The sequence below is a fragment of the Amblyomma mixtum genome, chromosome 6 (assembly GCF_055824585.1).
Source record: "Amblyomma mixtum isolate Tamu chromosome 6, ASM5582458v1, whole genome shotgun sequence".
Classification (NCBI taxonomy): domain Eukaryota; kingdom Metazoa; phylum Arthropoda; class Arachnida; order Ixodida; family Ixodidae; genus Amblyomma; species Amblyomma mixtum.
The window spans coordinates 123,368,456-123,384,444 of record NC_143017.1 but is presented as its reverse complement, the minus strand read 5'-3'; the positions used below and the strand labels follow the sequence as shown (position 1 = coordinate 123,384,444).

The 15,989-nt window shown below is 46.0% G+C and overlaps 1 protein-coding gene across 1 annotated transcript; it reads left to right on the top strand.

Moving 5' to 3' along the window:
* The first annotated feature begins 2,674 nt into the window (after positions 1 to 2,674).
* Positions 2,675 to 6,291, top strand: LOC149340268 (uncharacterized). Its single transcript, XM_089550706.1, has 2 exons — positions 2,675 to 3,071; positions 5,843 to 6,291. Exons 1-2 carry the CDS (start codon positions 2,675 to 2,677, stop codon positions 6,289 to 6,291), a joined length of 846 nt encoding a protein of 281 aa, XP_089406832.1.
* Positions 6,292 to 15,989: the final 9,698 nt, after the last annotated feature.

Genomic DNA, 15,989 nt, shown 5'->3' with positions numbered 1-15,989 from the left:
CTAACCTATGCGTACATAATTTATTTTTAAAAGATTGCTATTCGCACACCACTATTTTTATGTGGTGCCTTTTGGCAGCGTGGCTGAATACTGTTCGCATTGTTCCAAAGAAAAGGATGCTTGAACCTCTGCTTTTTTCCTCACGATAGTTCTCATCATAATTGCCTATATCTTTTGGTTAGGGTGCCGCTTTTAGGAGATGTATATTCTGTCTCTCTCATGCCGAAGAAACTCAGCGAAAGGAGAAATGACAGTACGGAAGCTCAAGAATATTTTTAGGCGAACTAGAATGGGTTACAATGGTTTCTGCCTAACCGTGTCTTTTTGGCCTTTTTGGTTAGCGTGGTTTTCTCGTGCACCGTTCCGCTGTCATATTGACGCCGATGAGTTTTTCTGGTTGCGCTTGAGTGCTGTGCAATATACCACAGTAGGTTAGGATTCGCGAAACCTGGTAGATGACTATTACGCCATTTCTAGAGGAAGAGAACAGCAAGAATATTAACGTTATACCAGCTTCTGTAATTCCGTCGTGTAATCATTACGAGATTACATGGGTTATGACTGGGCGAGGTAGAAGTTTTGGGCGCTTGAAAGCATGGAAAAGGGCCTCTGGTACTGTAGAAAAACTGGTACTGTAGACCGCTTCGATCGCTACAAAAGCAATACCGCATTCTAGACCGTCCGATGCGTGTGTTAGGCTGTAACATTGCTTGTCTAGTGTCTCTCGACGCCGTCTGTGGCTTCAGGAATGCGTGGACTGTAATGATAATAAGCGCAGGAATGTGCCGTCGAAAATTTCTACTAATGCGGCAAACATTTCTTGCTCCTCTCGCTAGACATCGTGTTTCAGGACCGCGATGCACACGGCAAACTTCAGCTCAGGTTGTTCATATCATTCCCTGAGTACGATGAGATGCACCTTCTGGCAAACAGAGCAACTTCGTTTCCTGACTACATAAAATCTCGGGCATCGCCAAAGTGCCTCGTGCCACGGGTTGTAATAGGAGTATAAAACTTGCCTGTAGCTAAGCAGATATTTTCGTCATAATTCCTTCATTAATTCTGCACTACAAAATGCTCTGAGTTGAGTAGCGCTGTCGCTGTGGCCGCCAAGTGGGGCTGTATGAGTCAATTCATGTAAAGACTTGCCTGTAGCACCCCCAGCAATGTTAGGTAGCCGCACATAAAGATGAGAAGGCAGCCAGGGGGCCGGACACGTCGTCATGGCTGAAGAAGAGCGGTAGAGCGTTATGGCGCGTCAAGCAGCGAAAACAGTGAGCTAAGCTGCACGTGCTGGCCAGCGCTTAAAGGGAAGTCACTTAATGCGGCGGAGAAGAAAAAGTTGGCGAGGACACATAAGCACTGCCTTAAGAGTATGGCATGATAGCGTTAATGGGTTATATATACAGAATTGGACTTTCTCTACTTAGCATTCATAGATCCTTGGGAGTATCAATCCTGTCCTGGCGCACGGGTTACAGTGGTTAAGCGATGCGGCGCTGCCCTACGATGGCAGGTGCTGCCACCGGTGTGGATTGTGCGACCCAGGTTGCTTTTCCCGAGCAACCTTTCGCGACCAGTCATTAATTGAACTACCACCTGCCACGGTGCGCAGTTTGCTCACAATCCGGTGGGCAGGTTGTGGTGGCGCCACAGTTACGTGAACTAGGTGGCTAGCCTCTCTCCTAGGTTGCTTCTCTGGGATTTCCGGTGGAGTTTTTGCTCATGCTAAAGGACGCCGACAACGGTGCCGGGTCTTCTGCGACACGAGTTAACGCTATCGCATAAAAATGCCAAAAGCGGGAACAAGCACGCAGCGTGCTGTGCAAGTACATGAAGGGGCTGATGGCAGAGTATCCTCAAACTACGAAAGCAGCCAGGGAGAGAATGCGTGCTGCGCAGCCTGAAAAGAAAAAGGCGAAGGCGCGGCCAGATCCAGGAGCCAACGAACTTGACCAATACATGAGTGCAGCTACCGCCATATATATGAGGTGTCCAAAAACTGTGCTGCAAGATTTCTCCCAATCATTTCATGATTACAGCTTCACCCGACGAAAAGATTAGGCAGCTGGTTCCGGCTGAGCGCGGCTTTGCCGACCATATTTTCACGAGGTACGCCTCGTCCTTCCATAGCCGGGTGTGAATTGGGGCTCAGGTAGTAACAGACATCTATGCAACGTTCTGATCACCGCAAGAGCGGCGAAAGATCTTTTTGTCGAGGATAACAGGCATCGAATGCTAACTCACGTTGCATATTGCGCATGAAATCATAGAATTTGACACTCAAAACACCTGAGGGGTGTAGCACGAATGAGGATTGTATAGATTATCCGCTTAACGTCTTATAGTACACCAACACTATTTTGACACGTGATTGATCTAGCGATTCTCACATTTTAGCTTCGTTAAATATAGCCACACAGTTGACGAAGCAAATACTTATTCTATAAGTTTCCAAAACATGTACCTAATATTGCGACTTGAATGGTGTCTATGGGCAGAGTCGCGACGACTGCCAAGAAAAGAAATACAGCCTTCACCGTCTGCTAATATCACGTTTGCAAATGCCTGGAGTCGAAGAAATTGCTGCTAACCGACATATCCGGTCTTTCCCATCACAGGATATCTCCGCTCACCGCACCTTGGACTGCCATCTCAGCCACTTGCCTTAAAAATGTCTCGGGCCCAGCTATCTGCCTTCATTCAAGCCAGCGGCTCGGACCAGAGCATCCATGCCGGGCGTGCGCGGTCTTCGAGCCGCTGCCAAAATACGGTCCCAATCATTGTGATCACCTCGCCGCAGCCTACCGTCCTCACGAGCAACATCGAGCCGGAGAACTCACTGGAGATGAGCGCCGAAATGATGACATCACCTGCAAGCCCCATGCAGGCGTCGGTGATGGCATCCATTGCAGGACAGATGTCAGGATCGACGCCTGTACGGCAGACGTCCTCGGGAAGCTTGATCATGACGGCCAACATCAAAGTGACGCAATCTGGCACCACCCTCCTGCAGGACGCACATGCATCTAGGCCAATGCGTCGCCGTCAGTCTTCAGCTTGCTCCAGAGGTTGGTAAACTGGGCAACAGAGCGCTTTGTCCTGTTTAACAATGGACACGGACGTTATGAATATCCCGTAAAAGAGTTAAGAAGGCGCGATTGTAAGTTTTTACGACCGCTACGGTGTTCAAAAACTGGTATTATAAGAGACGACTGGCCACAGGGCGCGGATTCGATTGAGAGGAAGTGCGGAGTGTGCCTTAGGAAAGTGGCTTAAATGGTTGTATTGTCATCAATTACCAAAATGTTTGTTGCCCTACAAGAATTTGTAATTTAAGCGCTCTAAGGCAGCTTTCTTCAGAAGCCTATATTCCCTACTCTGGCCAGAAACTTTGTGAATGATGATTTTCTTCTCCAAATTTTACGTTGTTCCTGCATCAACTCTTCAAGATGCGAAGAATCGTCTTGCACGTGAAGGCATCGTAACGAATCTCACTCAGAGGTATTGCTAGTACGTGAATGCACCCCTGAAAAATAATACACTTCTATTCTAATTTCTGCAGGGCTACATTCAATGAACAGCTCAGAGGTGATTCAATTTCGAGGCGGTGATTCTTGCAAGCAAATTTTATTCGTGCTCTCGTATTGACAAACATTGCAGTGTGCTGCAACTTTTAGAGGCACAGCTGTGAAGTGCCGTTCCTGGGATTCGCGTCGGTGTTCAAGTAGTAGTAGTAGTAGTAGTGGTAGTGGTGGTAGTAGTAGTACTAGTACTAGTAGTAGTAGTAGTAGTAGTAGTAGTAGTAGTAGTAGTAGTAGTAGTAGTAGTAGTAGTAGTAGTAGTAGTGGTAGTGGTAGTGTAGTAGTAGTAGTAGTAGTAGTAGTAGTAGTAGTAGTAGTAGTAGTAGTAGTAGTAGTAGTAGTAGTAGTAGTAGTAGTAGTAGTAGTCGTAGTAGTAGTAGTAGTAGTCGTCGTAGTAGTCGTCGTAGTAGTCGTCGTAGTAGTCGTAGTAGTCGTAGTAGTCGTAGTAGTCGTAGTAGTAGTAGTAGTAGTAGTAGTAGTAATAGTAGTCGTAGTAGTAGTCGTAGTAGTAGTAGTAGCAGTAGTAGTAGTAGTAGTAGTAGTAGTAGTACATAATTAAATTCAAAGGCGCCAAACCATACGCACACACACACAGGAGAAGAAAGAAAGACGAGACAGAGCGCCACTCACAACTGATTTAATGTGCAGAAAGACACGTACATATATGTCACTGTCGGCGCATGCGCAAGGAAGACATTCAGCTTCGTGAAGATAAGCAGCGATCAAAAAACGCTTTTTCAGCATTATACAGGTTTATCGACGTTTCACTGACGCACAAGTTGCCCCTCTTTTCGATATGGAATGCTTCTAAGTTCTCTGGCTTTTGTCACACTACTCTTTGCCAAAATCCGCACATCAGAAAAGCATGGTTCACAAGTACGCGACGGGCAGGTTCTGATGTGCATGGGTAAATGGGGACCATCTTTATTTTGTTCTACATTTCTTTGATGTTCTCTGATCCGCTCATTGACACATCGCCCGGTTTGTCCGATGTAGGAACTGTAGTAGTAGCAGTAGTGGTAGTAGTAGTATTAACCGGTGGTGTGTTTCCTTGGGACTACTTGGAGGGCGGTTACTGTAGAATTATGAGGCTTTGAGAAGAGCGGAACAATTCATAATCGGTTGGTGAGTTCCACCCGAGCCATGCGCAGGCTGGTTACTGTAGAGGGATCAGGTTATGGCGAGAGCTTAAGAAATTGCGAAGGGAGTGTGGTTGCGAGAGCTGAAGAATGTCGAGCGGAAGAATGTTACCTGGAAGGAGGAGGGTAAGAAAAGAGCGTAGGAACGCGTAATCAGATGGTGGTTACCTTTGCGCGAAGAGGGTATCACAAGAGCGTAGAATCCTTAACCAGAAAGTCCTTATTGTGGAAGGAGAGGGTATCATGGGTACCGTGCAAACCCCAACCGGAGGTTGGTTACCATGGAGAGAGGAGGGTATGGCGATTGCGTAGGAGCGCCTAATGTAGAGGGAGTGCCACGGAAATCACCCAGAAGCATACATACATACATACATACATACATACATACATACATACATACATACATACAGGAATTTTATTGCAAGATATATATACACAGTACATAGCGTGTGCCCGCAGAAGCGCAAGCGCTTGTGGGCGGGCCACGCCAGTCACAACAGCATGCGGTGAATGCTGTGGGTAGTTACCCTGGGAAGCGGAGGAAGAGGGTTACCGTGGAAAGAGGAGGGTACTCTGAGCACAAGGAATGGGCAACAGCAGCGTGGCTGCCACGAAAACCTTCCGAAGGGTAGTTACCGTGGAAGGAGGGGGGAAACTATCGCAAGAGCATAGGAGTGTAGCATGGTCCATCTGCGGGTGGCTGCTGTGAAACGTGCCTTCCGAAGAGAGGGTCAGCAGTGATGGTGCCGCGCATCTAGAGCAGCGGACATTCCAGTTCGCTGCTCCGTCGGGAAAACCGGCCCCAGCCGCTCAGTCTCCAGTCCCCGAGTATTCGCGGAAAACTAAAGAAAGTGCTCTGTAACTATAGAGGTAGGAACTCGCTCACATTCCTTTTCTCAATATACCGTAAATATATATACCGTAACAGTTGTCGCTGAAATCTCATGTTTGACATTGGTATCGTCCTGTGAGTTGTTTTTTTTTTGCAAACCTTACAGCTGATGGCCTATTCCTCTACAGAGAAGGAAAATGCGATGACTGTATTTTTAATTTCCTTTACCCCTGTTCATTCGCAGACTCATTCATTGTCTGATGCTGCCCATTGTGTGAAATTCGCAGGGTCGCAGGGACGGTCCACCCCTTCAGGATTGCGCCCGCGACGCGGCAGTTCGGACATGCTGCAAGTAGTCGGTGCCGGAAGCATAGAATCCATGGGCTGCAGCGGCGTTTTTGGCGTACAGATGGCAGGCACTGACCTCTTTCAGCAAGTGCACGAGCAGGGGATGCAGCAGCAGGCTATGAGGACCGGCAGAAGAGGCTCGAGGCGAGGCAGCCGGCGGAGCATCAGTCGGGGCAGTGCCTGCTCATCGGCCGCCTCACTGTCTGGGCTCGCTCAAGGCAGAGCGACACAGGGAGGAGCCGGCCAGATGAACTTGGTCGTCAACATTCCTACTCCCCAGGATCCCACGGGCAGATCGCTCACGGTCACCATACTGCAAGACGCTGTACAACCTGATCCCACGCCCACAATGACGATGTCTAGCACTGCCATGATGCGACAGATGTAGTGCGCTGACATTAAGCCCAAGGACAACACACCAATTGAGGATGATTTTATTAGGCGAGCTACAATGCCCCCAGAGGAAGGGTGAAATTATTGTTTTTTTTTTAATGCTTGTGTCTGTCGCACAGGCTGATGGTGTTGCTGGACGCAGCAGAAGCACAAATTTCTGAAGATGCCCACGAAAGACTATCGGTGCCGTGTTGTGTGAAGTTGAGGAATCCATCAACCGCCAATAACACAAATGGTGGAAATGTGATGGTCTTGCATTAGCAGAAAATTTCTTGCTTGGTACATGGTAGCGAAAGCTCTGAAAACGTCTGCTGAGCGAGAAATGAATCTCTAGTGAAACTGCTCTGCATGCCACACCTAGATGCTGTATACAAATTGGCAGGCTCCAGAATTAGTGCCTCCAGTAGAATTAATGCTTACGGACTCGAAAAATGAAAGCTCAAATACTAAGATTCCGCCGCTAAATTGCTCGATTATTAGAGTTCATTACTACATTTAGCAATATCTCGCTGGGTACGGAATTTGCTCGAATAATTATAAATACGCACGCTCCTGGAGGCAAGCACAGGCTTGTCAATGTAGCCTTCATTATTAGATACTTCAAGTGAAGCGCACAACTAGATTTTTTGTGGAAATGTGTTGGCTACAGTACCGCAAATTCACTCTCGACTCAATTGGTAGCAAGAGGAATTATCGCGTATCGCTGAATTCGGCTTGTTTTATGCATGTAGTGGAAAAATTTATAATCGTAATTTCTGCGCTGGGACTGCCTTCGCACACGCTTGTTTAGGGCATATCCTGCACCCCCTTTCATGTCCCCTTAATCCGGGTTGGCTCCACAAACTCTACTTCCCCCGTACGGAAAGCCAGCCCAAGGCGGCGGTTTCTTTCTCGCAGCTCCCCGAGATGGCGCGACGGACGGATCGGAGAGAGCGGCACAGGGGGCGGATGGCACGTCTCGCTTCCTTTTTCCTTCTATCCCTTGGCATGGGCGCTTCACGCGGCCCGCGGCGATCGCATTCGCGTTCCTGCTTTGCGTAGACATGGTGCTTGACAAGAGCGTTCCAATCTAACGGATGTCCCCCTCGGTCTCTACCTCTGGGCTTTGCGGCATGTTCTCAGGCTTTCCGGACTCCGTGTGCGGCTGTGTGCGCGTGGAGACTTCTCGGGCTTTGTTTGTGTGGCCCCGAAATATTGGTGTGGCCTCTGATTGGAGTTGACCGGCAGGACACTGCAAACGCTCGTGATGTAATGGTTGGACTGTGAACATTGGTATCGATTTTGTTCGATGTGCCGCCGCCTATTCTAATGGCAGCTTTGATGTTGCCAGTAAATGATTGGCACCAGGGCTGGCAGTGGATGTCTCATCGGCTTTACTTCTTTATGATCCCTGTGTTAAGCCTTGCCCACGTCAGCGTCATCAGATTATGACATCGGCGCTGCTCGTATGGTCGTTATAAGCGCCGTTTTTTTCATCGTCTTGGATGTCTCGTCTGTCCACTTTTCCTCAACTCAATTTTCTGTTCCGCGCATAGTGTTTTCCATTTGAGTTATTTCTCCGTGGGGACTACATTCTCCCCTGTAGTTGACATAATTTAGCTAATTTATTTTAACTTACGTGTGGCACCTTTCTGCTTGAATCTGTTGTAACGAAAAAGAAAGTAACCGAATACGTTTTCGGTGGTTGTTTTTGCTAATGTTAGAATCCACACTGTAGCATGCATTCAATGCCTGCATTTTTATCGCTATCTAGGGCACGTTTCAAAGCTATGCGGCAGACAATCGATGTGGTGACATCTTTTTTACTTCGCTTTCCTACCTATCTGTTCATTGGAAGGAAGAGGGGGAGGGGAGCAGGATCGAAGGTCAAGCTAGAATCCCGGAAAATTAAAGGGTAAATCTTATGAAGTGAAATGGCAGAGCAATTCCAGGAATATTAACTTACGACGTTGTGGAACCAATCAATGGCTCGCTGTCCCGAGAGAAGCTTGACGTTTGTTTCTGTTTCGCCTGCCACTCTTGTTTGTCTACAAGAAAATACAGCGCTGCAGGTCACCCTGTTTTTTCCCGTTAAAACTATTTATTTGGAGGCTAATACAGTCCCCAAGTCCTGGGCTATGCTCGTTACACACACGATTGAAAAAGCACTTGCTAAACGAATGGAAAATTCCTTGCTAAATGCTGCTTAGATAGGCATTGCATGCAGTATGGAAGAGCTCCAAGCTGCCATCTTAAAAAAGCTGAATTTTCTTACTTTTTCGTTATTGAAACTGTGTTCTCTCCACAATTCTGCACAGGTGGCCACTATCACACATTACAATTTTTTTCCTGTATATCCCGTGGTACAGCCCTGAGCTTGTGTAAACCGACTCAGTAGTCTAAAAATATTTTAAACTGCGATCTCTGTTTTTCGATCCTTGGACGGCCGTATATCACAACGCGGTGACCGAGCACGCCAAGATGAGAGTAACGGGCTGCTATCGATGGCAAAGAATACTGTATTTACGTGATACTAATTAACGCACACATTTATTCACGATGATTAAGCCCAAGAACTACTTGCGCCTTACAATTTTGTACAGAACAAAAGAATGCTAGGAACAGCTCAGCGTAACTGCATCGCAAGGTAGTGCTAATCTGTTTTCTTTTATACAGCATGTTTTGTTGAAAGCTCTTGGCCCAACTACTACACTAGTATTTCCACTTTTTGCCCTCGCTGTAAGCCGTCGTTTGCATGTTTGTTTCTTTGTTTGTTTGCTTTGTTGCTCATCAGCAGCAAGAACTGGAAGCCGTCTACGATGGTCTGTCGGCCAAAAGCTGCCAAGACCGACAAGCATTAAAGCGAACGATAAATTAAGTGACGCATCAGAGTTCTAAGAATATTTTTGTCCTGTGTGTTCTATAGAATAAAATACTTTACGCCTTAGGATCGACGGCATGTCAGAAATGGCTACTGGCAAAACTTTCTTCTTTTCCTGACTTGCCTGTTGGCACTGTTATTGCCAAACGACAAGATGACGCGCATATTGACTGCCTTCTGTTCTTAGCGACACTTTGACGTTTCTTCTGGCTTTCTCTTCAAATCACTTTGCCCGCCATTTGAGCACATCCTCAAGAAGAATAAAACTCTCTGTATTAATAAGAAAAATGCAAAGCCCAGGGATTGTTTCTTGCCTAGTCTAAATTTTTCTTGCGATCCAAAAACCTTATTCTGCTTACTGGGCAGAATAAGTGTACGAGCAAGCGCTCGTAAAGCAGCAACGACGGAAGCGTGTCTTGCCAATGGCCAAAGTTTTGATCTTTCTTCGAAGCAAGATAAAAATCACTGCTTACCGCGAATTGCATATTACGGATGCTCACGGCCAATTACAGGATGCGGAAAGGGACAGTAAACAGTCGGCGTAAAAAGACAGCAGGATGGCCGCAGCAAGAGCAATGGTCTTACATTTTCTGCTTAGCGGCACTCTGCAGAACGGAGACAGCTGAAATGCAGGACGCAAACCAAGCGTGAAAATGCGAACAGAAGGAGAGAGGGTGTGAAGGTCACAGCACAGCAGTTAGCCGCCTTGAGTCAGTGTGAAATGGTACGAAATAAAGAGAAGGTAGCTTGCAGATGATACCGAGACAAAAGCCAATTTGGTTCTCCTGCTTTTCATGCTTCTTGGTTTGTAATGGGAACCTCGGCGCAATGAAATGTCAAACTCTCTTAATCAAATAAACCTGGGTTCTCGACGCTTCCTTGAAGTAATGTGTCTGCAGTAAGCAGAGTAAAATGACCCCGCTCATTTTAATTTTTTGGTTGCTTAGCAAACGATGCGAGGAACTAGGAATCTCGCCCTACCATAAGCTTGCCGTCCCGGTTAGCTCAATTGGTAGAGCGACTGCTCCGGTGTAGCGGTGGTCTCGGGTTCGAACCCCGGACCAGGACGAATTTTTCTTTAACTACGAAGTTTCTGTGAAAGCTGTATAGCTTTCTTTTGTGGCCGTATGGCTGCGCTCGGGTGGACGTCAATGAGTAATTACTCCCTTATTACAAATATACTCCACCTTGGGGGATTCCCCTAAATATTTGGTCAACACTGTTCCCACTTCGAGTTATAGATCAATTCGCTCTCGCCCTACCATAAACTTGCCGTCCCGGTTAGCTCAATTGGTAGAGCGACTGCTCCGGTGTAGCGGTGGTCCCGGGTTCAAACCCCGGACCAGGACGAATTTTTCTTTAACTACGAAGTTTCTGTGAAAGCTGTATAGCTTTCTTTTGTGGCCGTATGGCTGCGCTCGGGTGGACGTCAATGAGTAATTACTCCCTTATTACAAATCTACTCCACCTTGGGGGATTCCCCTAAATATTTGGTCAGGAATCTGAATTGTTCAGCACTTTGTCATGTTAGTAAGACTAGAGGCGTAGTAAGACAGCCATCATCACGAGAAATCAGACAACACGCACCACAACAAGATCACTAAATGGCTATCTGGGAATAAGATCGCGCATTAAACCTTGTGCATTTGACCGATTGCTAAAAAATAAAACCCCTCTTTGGGAACGATGTTCGCATGCTCAACACTTGAAGAAAATTTCACGAATATGGCAAAGCATCTCTCAACAAGATCACAGTGCCGCGAATAGCTATATAATGAGTCTCATTTGTAAGCACTGCATCGATATTACGTTGTTGTTGACGACGCGCCTGTTCGCTTTGCGTTCAGAAACTGTGCACGAGGATGCGGGATTGAATACCTGCCGTAGCGACGGCATTAAGGTGAAGGTAATGTATGTAAGGTCGATCTGTAGAGTGATGTCAGTGTATGTTAAGGAACGCCAAGTCTTCGAAATAATTCATCATCATCATCATCATCAGCCTGACTACACCCACTGCAGGGCAAAGGCCTCTTCCATGTCTCTCCAATTAACCCTGTCCTTTGTCAGTTGCCGCCACTGTATCCCTGCAAACTTCTTAATCTCATCCGCCCACCTAACTTTCTGCCGTCCCCTGCTACGTTTGCTTTCTCTTGGAATCCACTCCGTTACCCTTAAGGACCAGCGGTTATCTTGCCTTCGCATTACATGCCCTGCCCAAGCCCATTTCTTCCTCTTGATTTCAACTAAGATGTCATTAACCCGCGTTTGTTCCCTCACCCACTCCGCCCTCTTCCGATCTCTTAACGTTACACCTATCATTTTCCTTTCCATAGCTCGCTGCGTTGTTCTTAACTTAAGCTGAACCCTCTTTGTTAGCCTCCACGTTTCTGCCCCATAGGTGAGTACCGGTAGGATACAGCTGTTGTATACTTTTCTCTTCAGGGATATTGGTAAGCTACCATTCATGATCTGAGAGAACCTACCATATGCGCTCCACCCCATTCGTATTCTTCTAGTTATTTCCCTCTCATGATCCGGATCTGCGGTCACTACCTGCCCTAAGTAGACATATTCTCTTACTACTTCCAGCACCTCGCTACCAATTGCGAACTGCTGTTCCCTTGCTAGGCTGTTGAACATTACTTTGGTTTTCTGCATGTTAATTCTTAGCCCCACCGTTCTGTTCTGCCTGTCTAACTGATTGATCATGCTTTGCAGTTCTTGTCCTGAGTGGCTTAGCAAGGCAATGTCATCAGCGAATCGCAAATTACTCAGGTATTCTCCATTAACTCTTATCCCCAACTGTTCCCATTCCAGTCCCCGGAATATCTCCTGTAAGCAGGCAGTGAAGAGCATTGGCGAGATCGTGTCTCCCTGCCTGACCCCTTTCCGTATTGGAATTTTATTGCTGAATTTATGGAGAACTATAGTAGCTGTGCAGTCGTTATAAATATCTTCCAGTATTTTCACATAACACTCTTCTACACCCTGATTCCGCAATGCCTGCATGACAGCTGAGGTTTCCACCGAGTCAAATGCTTTCTCGTAATCAATGAAGGCTATATATAAGGGTTGGTTATATTCTGCGCATTTCTCTATCACCTGATTGATAGTGTGAATGTGGTCTATTGTCGAGTATCCTTTACGAAAGCCTGCCTGATCATTTGGTTGACTAAAGTCCAAGGTTGTCCTGACTCTATTAGCGATTACCTTAGTAAATACCTTGTAGGCAACGGACAATAAGCTGATTGGTCTGTAATTCTTCAAGTCCTTCACATCTCCTTTCTTATGAATTAAGATAATGTTAGCGTTCTTCCAAGCTTCTGGTACTCTCGAGGTCACAAGGCATTGCGTATAGAGGGTGGCTAGTTTTTGTAGCACAATCTCTCCTCCGTCCTTCAACAAATCTGCTGTTACCTGATCCTCACCAGCTGCTTTCCCTCTTTGCATTGCTCCTAAGGCTTTCTTTACTTCCTCCTTCGTTACTGGCAGGATGTCCCATTGCTGTGCTTGACTGCCTCCCTCAGTAACTTGATGATTACATTCGCTACTGTATAGATTTGTGTAGAACTCTTCGGCTAATTCAACTATCTTATCCATATTGCTGATGACATTGCCCTGTTTGTCTTTTAGCGCATACATCTGGTTTTTACCTATGCCCAGTTTTCTCCTCACTGATTTTAGGCTACCGCCGTTCCTTAGAGCATGCTCAATTTTCTCCATGTTAAACTTTTTTATGTCGGCTACCTTGCGCTTATTTATTAACTTCGATAGCTCTGCTAGTTCTATCCTGTCTGTGGAGTTAGACGTCCTCATGCTTTGGCGTTTCTTAATGAGATCTTTGGTCTCCTGAGATAGCTTGCTGGTATCCTGTCGAACCATCCTACAACCTACTTCTGCGGCGCACTCTGTAACGAAATAATTCAAATGCTTCCAATCTGCGTCTCATTCTTTTTCCCATATTACATTTTCTCTCGCCATGCTAGTCAGTCGCTTATTGCACCGTTCTGTTGGCCACACATTTGCGTTTAAACTTGCTTAGAAGATGTAGGAAATATATCTAACTCGAAAGGCATGCCACAGTTCACAGTTCACTAGTTCATTTACTCTGAAAACAGAAAAGGTTAGCATTGTGTTTCTTTTTCAATTGCTTTCGTTGCACTCTTGAAATTAGGCGCTATTGTGCAACATCTTTTATTTTGCGAGAACGTGCTCGAACTCGGCTTGACAGCTTCCAACATTTATCACCCACGTTTAAAAAGTGCATGTTTAAAAACATGTTTAAAACAATTCTTTCGAGCACTTTGTGCAAATGAACAAGTTTACGCGCAGAAGTGCACCATCTTTCTGGAGCGCCCATCATTTGAATACCCGCCGTGGCGGCCCAGTGGCTATTGCGTTCAGGAGCTCATTCCAGGGTCGCTAGTTCTAGTTCCGGCGCGACGGCGTTTCGATAGGGGTGAAATGCAAAAAGCCCATGTCTTGAACGACGCAAGCGCACTTAAAAGGACCCCCGGTGGTCTAATGTAACATGGATCCTTATACTAACAGCGTCCTTCAAAGCCCGTGCCCCTGCCAAGATTCCTCATCAAATATTTTTATCTTCGATCTATGTGTAATCATTCAGACAATGCAGGTTTTCGTAAAACAATGTACTTGACTAAGCTACGTCAAAGATCACTTCCTCTGTTTGTTTTTGTTCTGCGTTGTCTGCAGTTTTCTGCGCCTTGTTACGCGCAAGAATTTAACGTCAGCCCTGGCTGTCAATTTCAGGTCCTCCGTTTATTCAGGTTATCGTTACTTTGTTACTTTTAACCGAAACTACTGATTAAGATTACTTTGTCATGCGCATGCGTTCTCGCGCAACAGTACATTGCTTCCTTCAGGAGTTATAAACGGACGTTTTCTTGTTAGGGTTACCCGGTGTGAAGATCGCTGGTCATGAAGAAATAAATCTGTCTTTCGGAAGGCGCTGCATTAGAGAGGAGGGCCAGGCATTTTATCTAGTGCGTTGCTCCAGCGTTCACTTCACTTTTTTGTTTCACTACGTTGGTAATCCACGGCACTTTGCTTCAATATGACACTTCACTTTGAGTAGTTTAAAGCTGGTGACCGCCAATCAGAGAACGAAGTCATTAAGGGATTCAAGCAGGTAATCCGATTACATTGCACAGTGGAAGACTAAAACGACAGCCTTGATACAACAGACAAGGCAACGACCAAGAAATAAACCATTTTTGTGTGCGAATGGCATGGCAAAATTTGTGCCTTATTGCTTTCCGCCAGATGGAGCTACCACAATCCTGCATTCTTCCTAGTTAGAGTGGATGTTCCAAATACATGTCTCTTTACATGCATCATGTTCACCTGTAAGAGGAACCAATTTCAGAAGCCATCCTTCACGTGTATGTTTAAAATGTTGAAAACAATATAACGTGACAATATGCGTTAATAGAGCTTCTCGGGCTCCACTGAAACCAAAACTCATGCGAATCTGGGAATGTTCCTTAGGTACACAATCAGGTGCGTCGATGGCGCACCTTGTTATTGAGTCAGCCTGCCTGCACTCAACAGCATGTGAGCCAGGCGGTTTTCGCGAAAAAAAAAAAACAGGAATTCAACGAAGGCTTATGTATACAAAGTCGTGAATTTCGAAACTTTGTTTTCCTTGCGTTATATTTCTCTGTCAGATCCTTATTATTTGTGACATCGGGAGAGCTTTAGGCTGCGTTTATTCTGCATGGAAACGAGTATTTTATGCATCATAACTATACATAGGAAAGCAGAAAGGATGGTGCGTTGAATCTTTTGACATGGTAATTCTAATTTTCTATTTGGCTGCGAAGAAACACTGGTGATGTTACGATCTTTTTGTTAGTTATCAGAAGAGCGTTATTGTCGACACAACGAAACGGCGCGGGCCTGACGAAATAAAGCGGGACAAACACAGCTCTCCCATGAGACTTCGCAAAAAACTTGGCGCAGTGGCGCAGTGGCGCAGTGCTTACAGCGTTCAAGTCTGAGCCTGAGTACTCAGGGTCGAGTTCCGGTCGTAGTTGCCCCGTTTCAATAGAGGCTAAGTAGAAAAGGCTCCCGTCTGCTGTGCGGTGTCAGTACACTTTAAGGGATTCCAGGTGAACGGAATTAATCTGAGGTCCTCCACTACACCACCTGCCTCTCTTTTTTTTCCATCCTCCTTCCCTTCTCACAAGGCGCGCTTGAGGTGTGTACCGAGAAGTGATATAGTTGCTACGCCAGTTCCATTTATCATAAAAAATAAGTAGTACCGTATTTACTCTAATAATGAAGACATCTCTTATTCTGGCTGTCAAAAAATGCTATTGTTCTCTCCACGCGCAATAACCGCACATATTCCTTTCGGCGCGGTCTGCTGATAAAGAACAGGGAATGTTAACAGGCGCTCTTTTTTGTACGCCGAAATACGCAATAATACTGGCCTAGCTGTCGAATGTGATGCTCACTATACTTCAGCCCAGGAAATGAACCGCCAATGAAAGCATTCCGCGAGATATTGGAGAAACAAAAATATTATGTCGGGCCGCAGAGCGTTTCTCTATTCGATTAGCAAAATTAAAGACTGTAGCAACTTGTTGCGGTTGGCTTAAGCGCAGAATGCTGTCATTTGTGCTACAATGAAGTTTACTTTTGCTATTTTTGAGCACAATTAAAAGCCCTACGCGTGCTATACGTGCTGAGTTCAAAAAAAATTTGTTGACCATGTTCTCGACCATGGAAACCGTGCTAAGAGCGCGTTTTGTTTCTTTTTCAAAGTAAGTCGCACCACAGTAAGATACACATTCCATTAGAGGGCA

What these genes read in the sequence shown, in the direction of transcription:
- LOC149340268 (XM_089550706.1), top strand. Translation starts at nt 2,675, where the DNA reads ATGTCTCGGGCCCAGCTATCTGCCTTCATTCAAGCCAGCGGCTCGGAC. An exon ending in GTCTTCAGCTTGCTCCAGAG is followed by an intron (nt 3,072 to 5,842) that starts GTTGGTAAACTG and finishes TGAAATTCGCAG; the next exon opens with GGTCGCAGGGACGGTCCACC.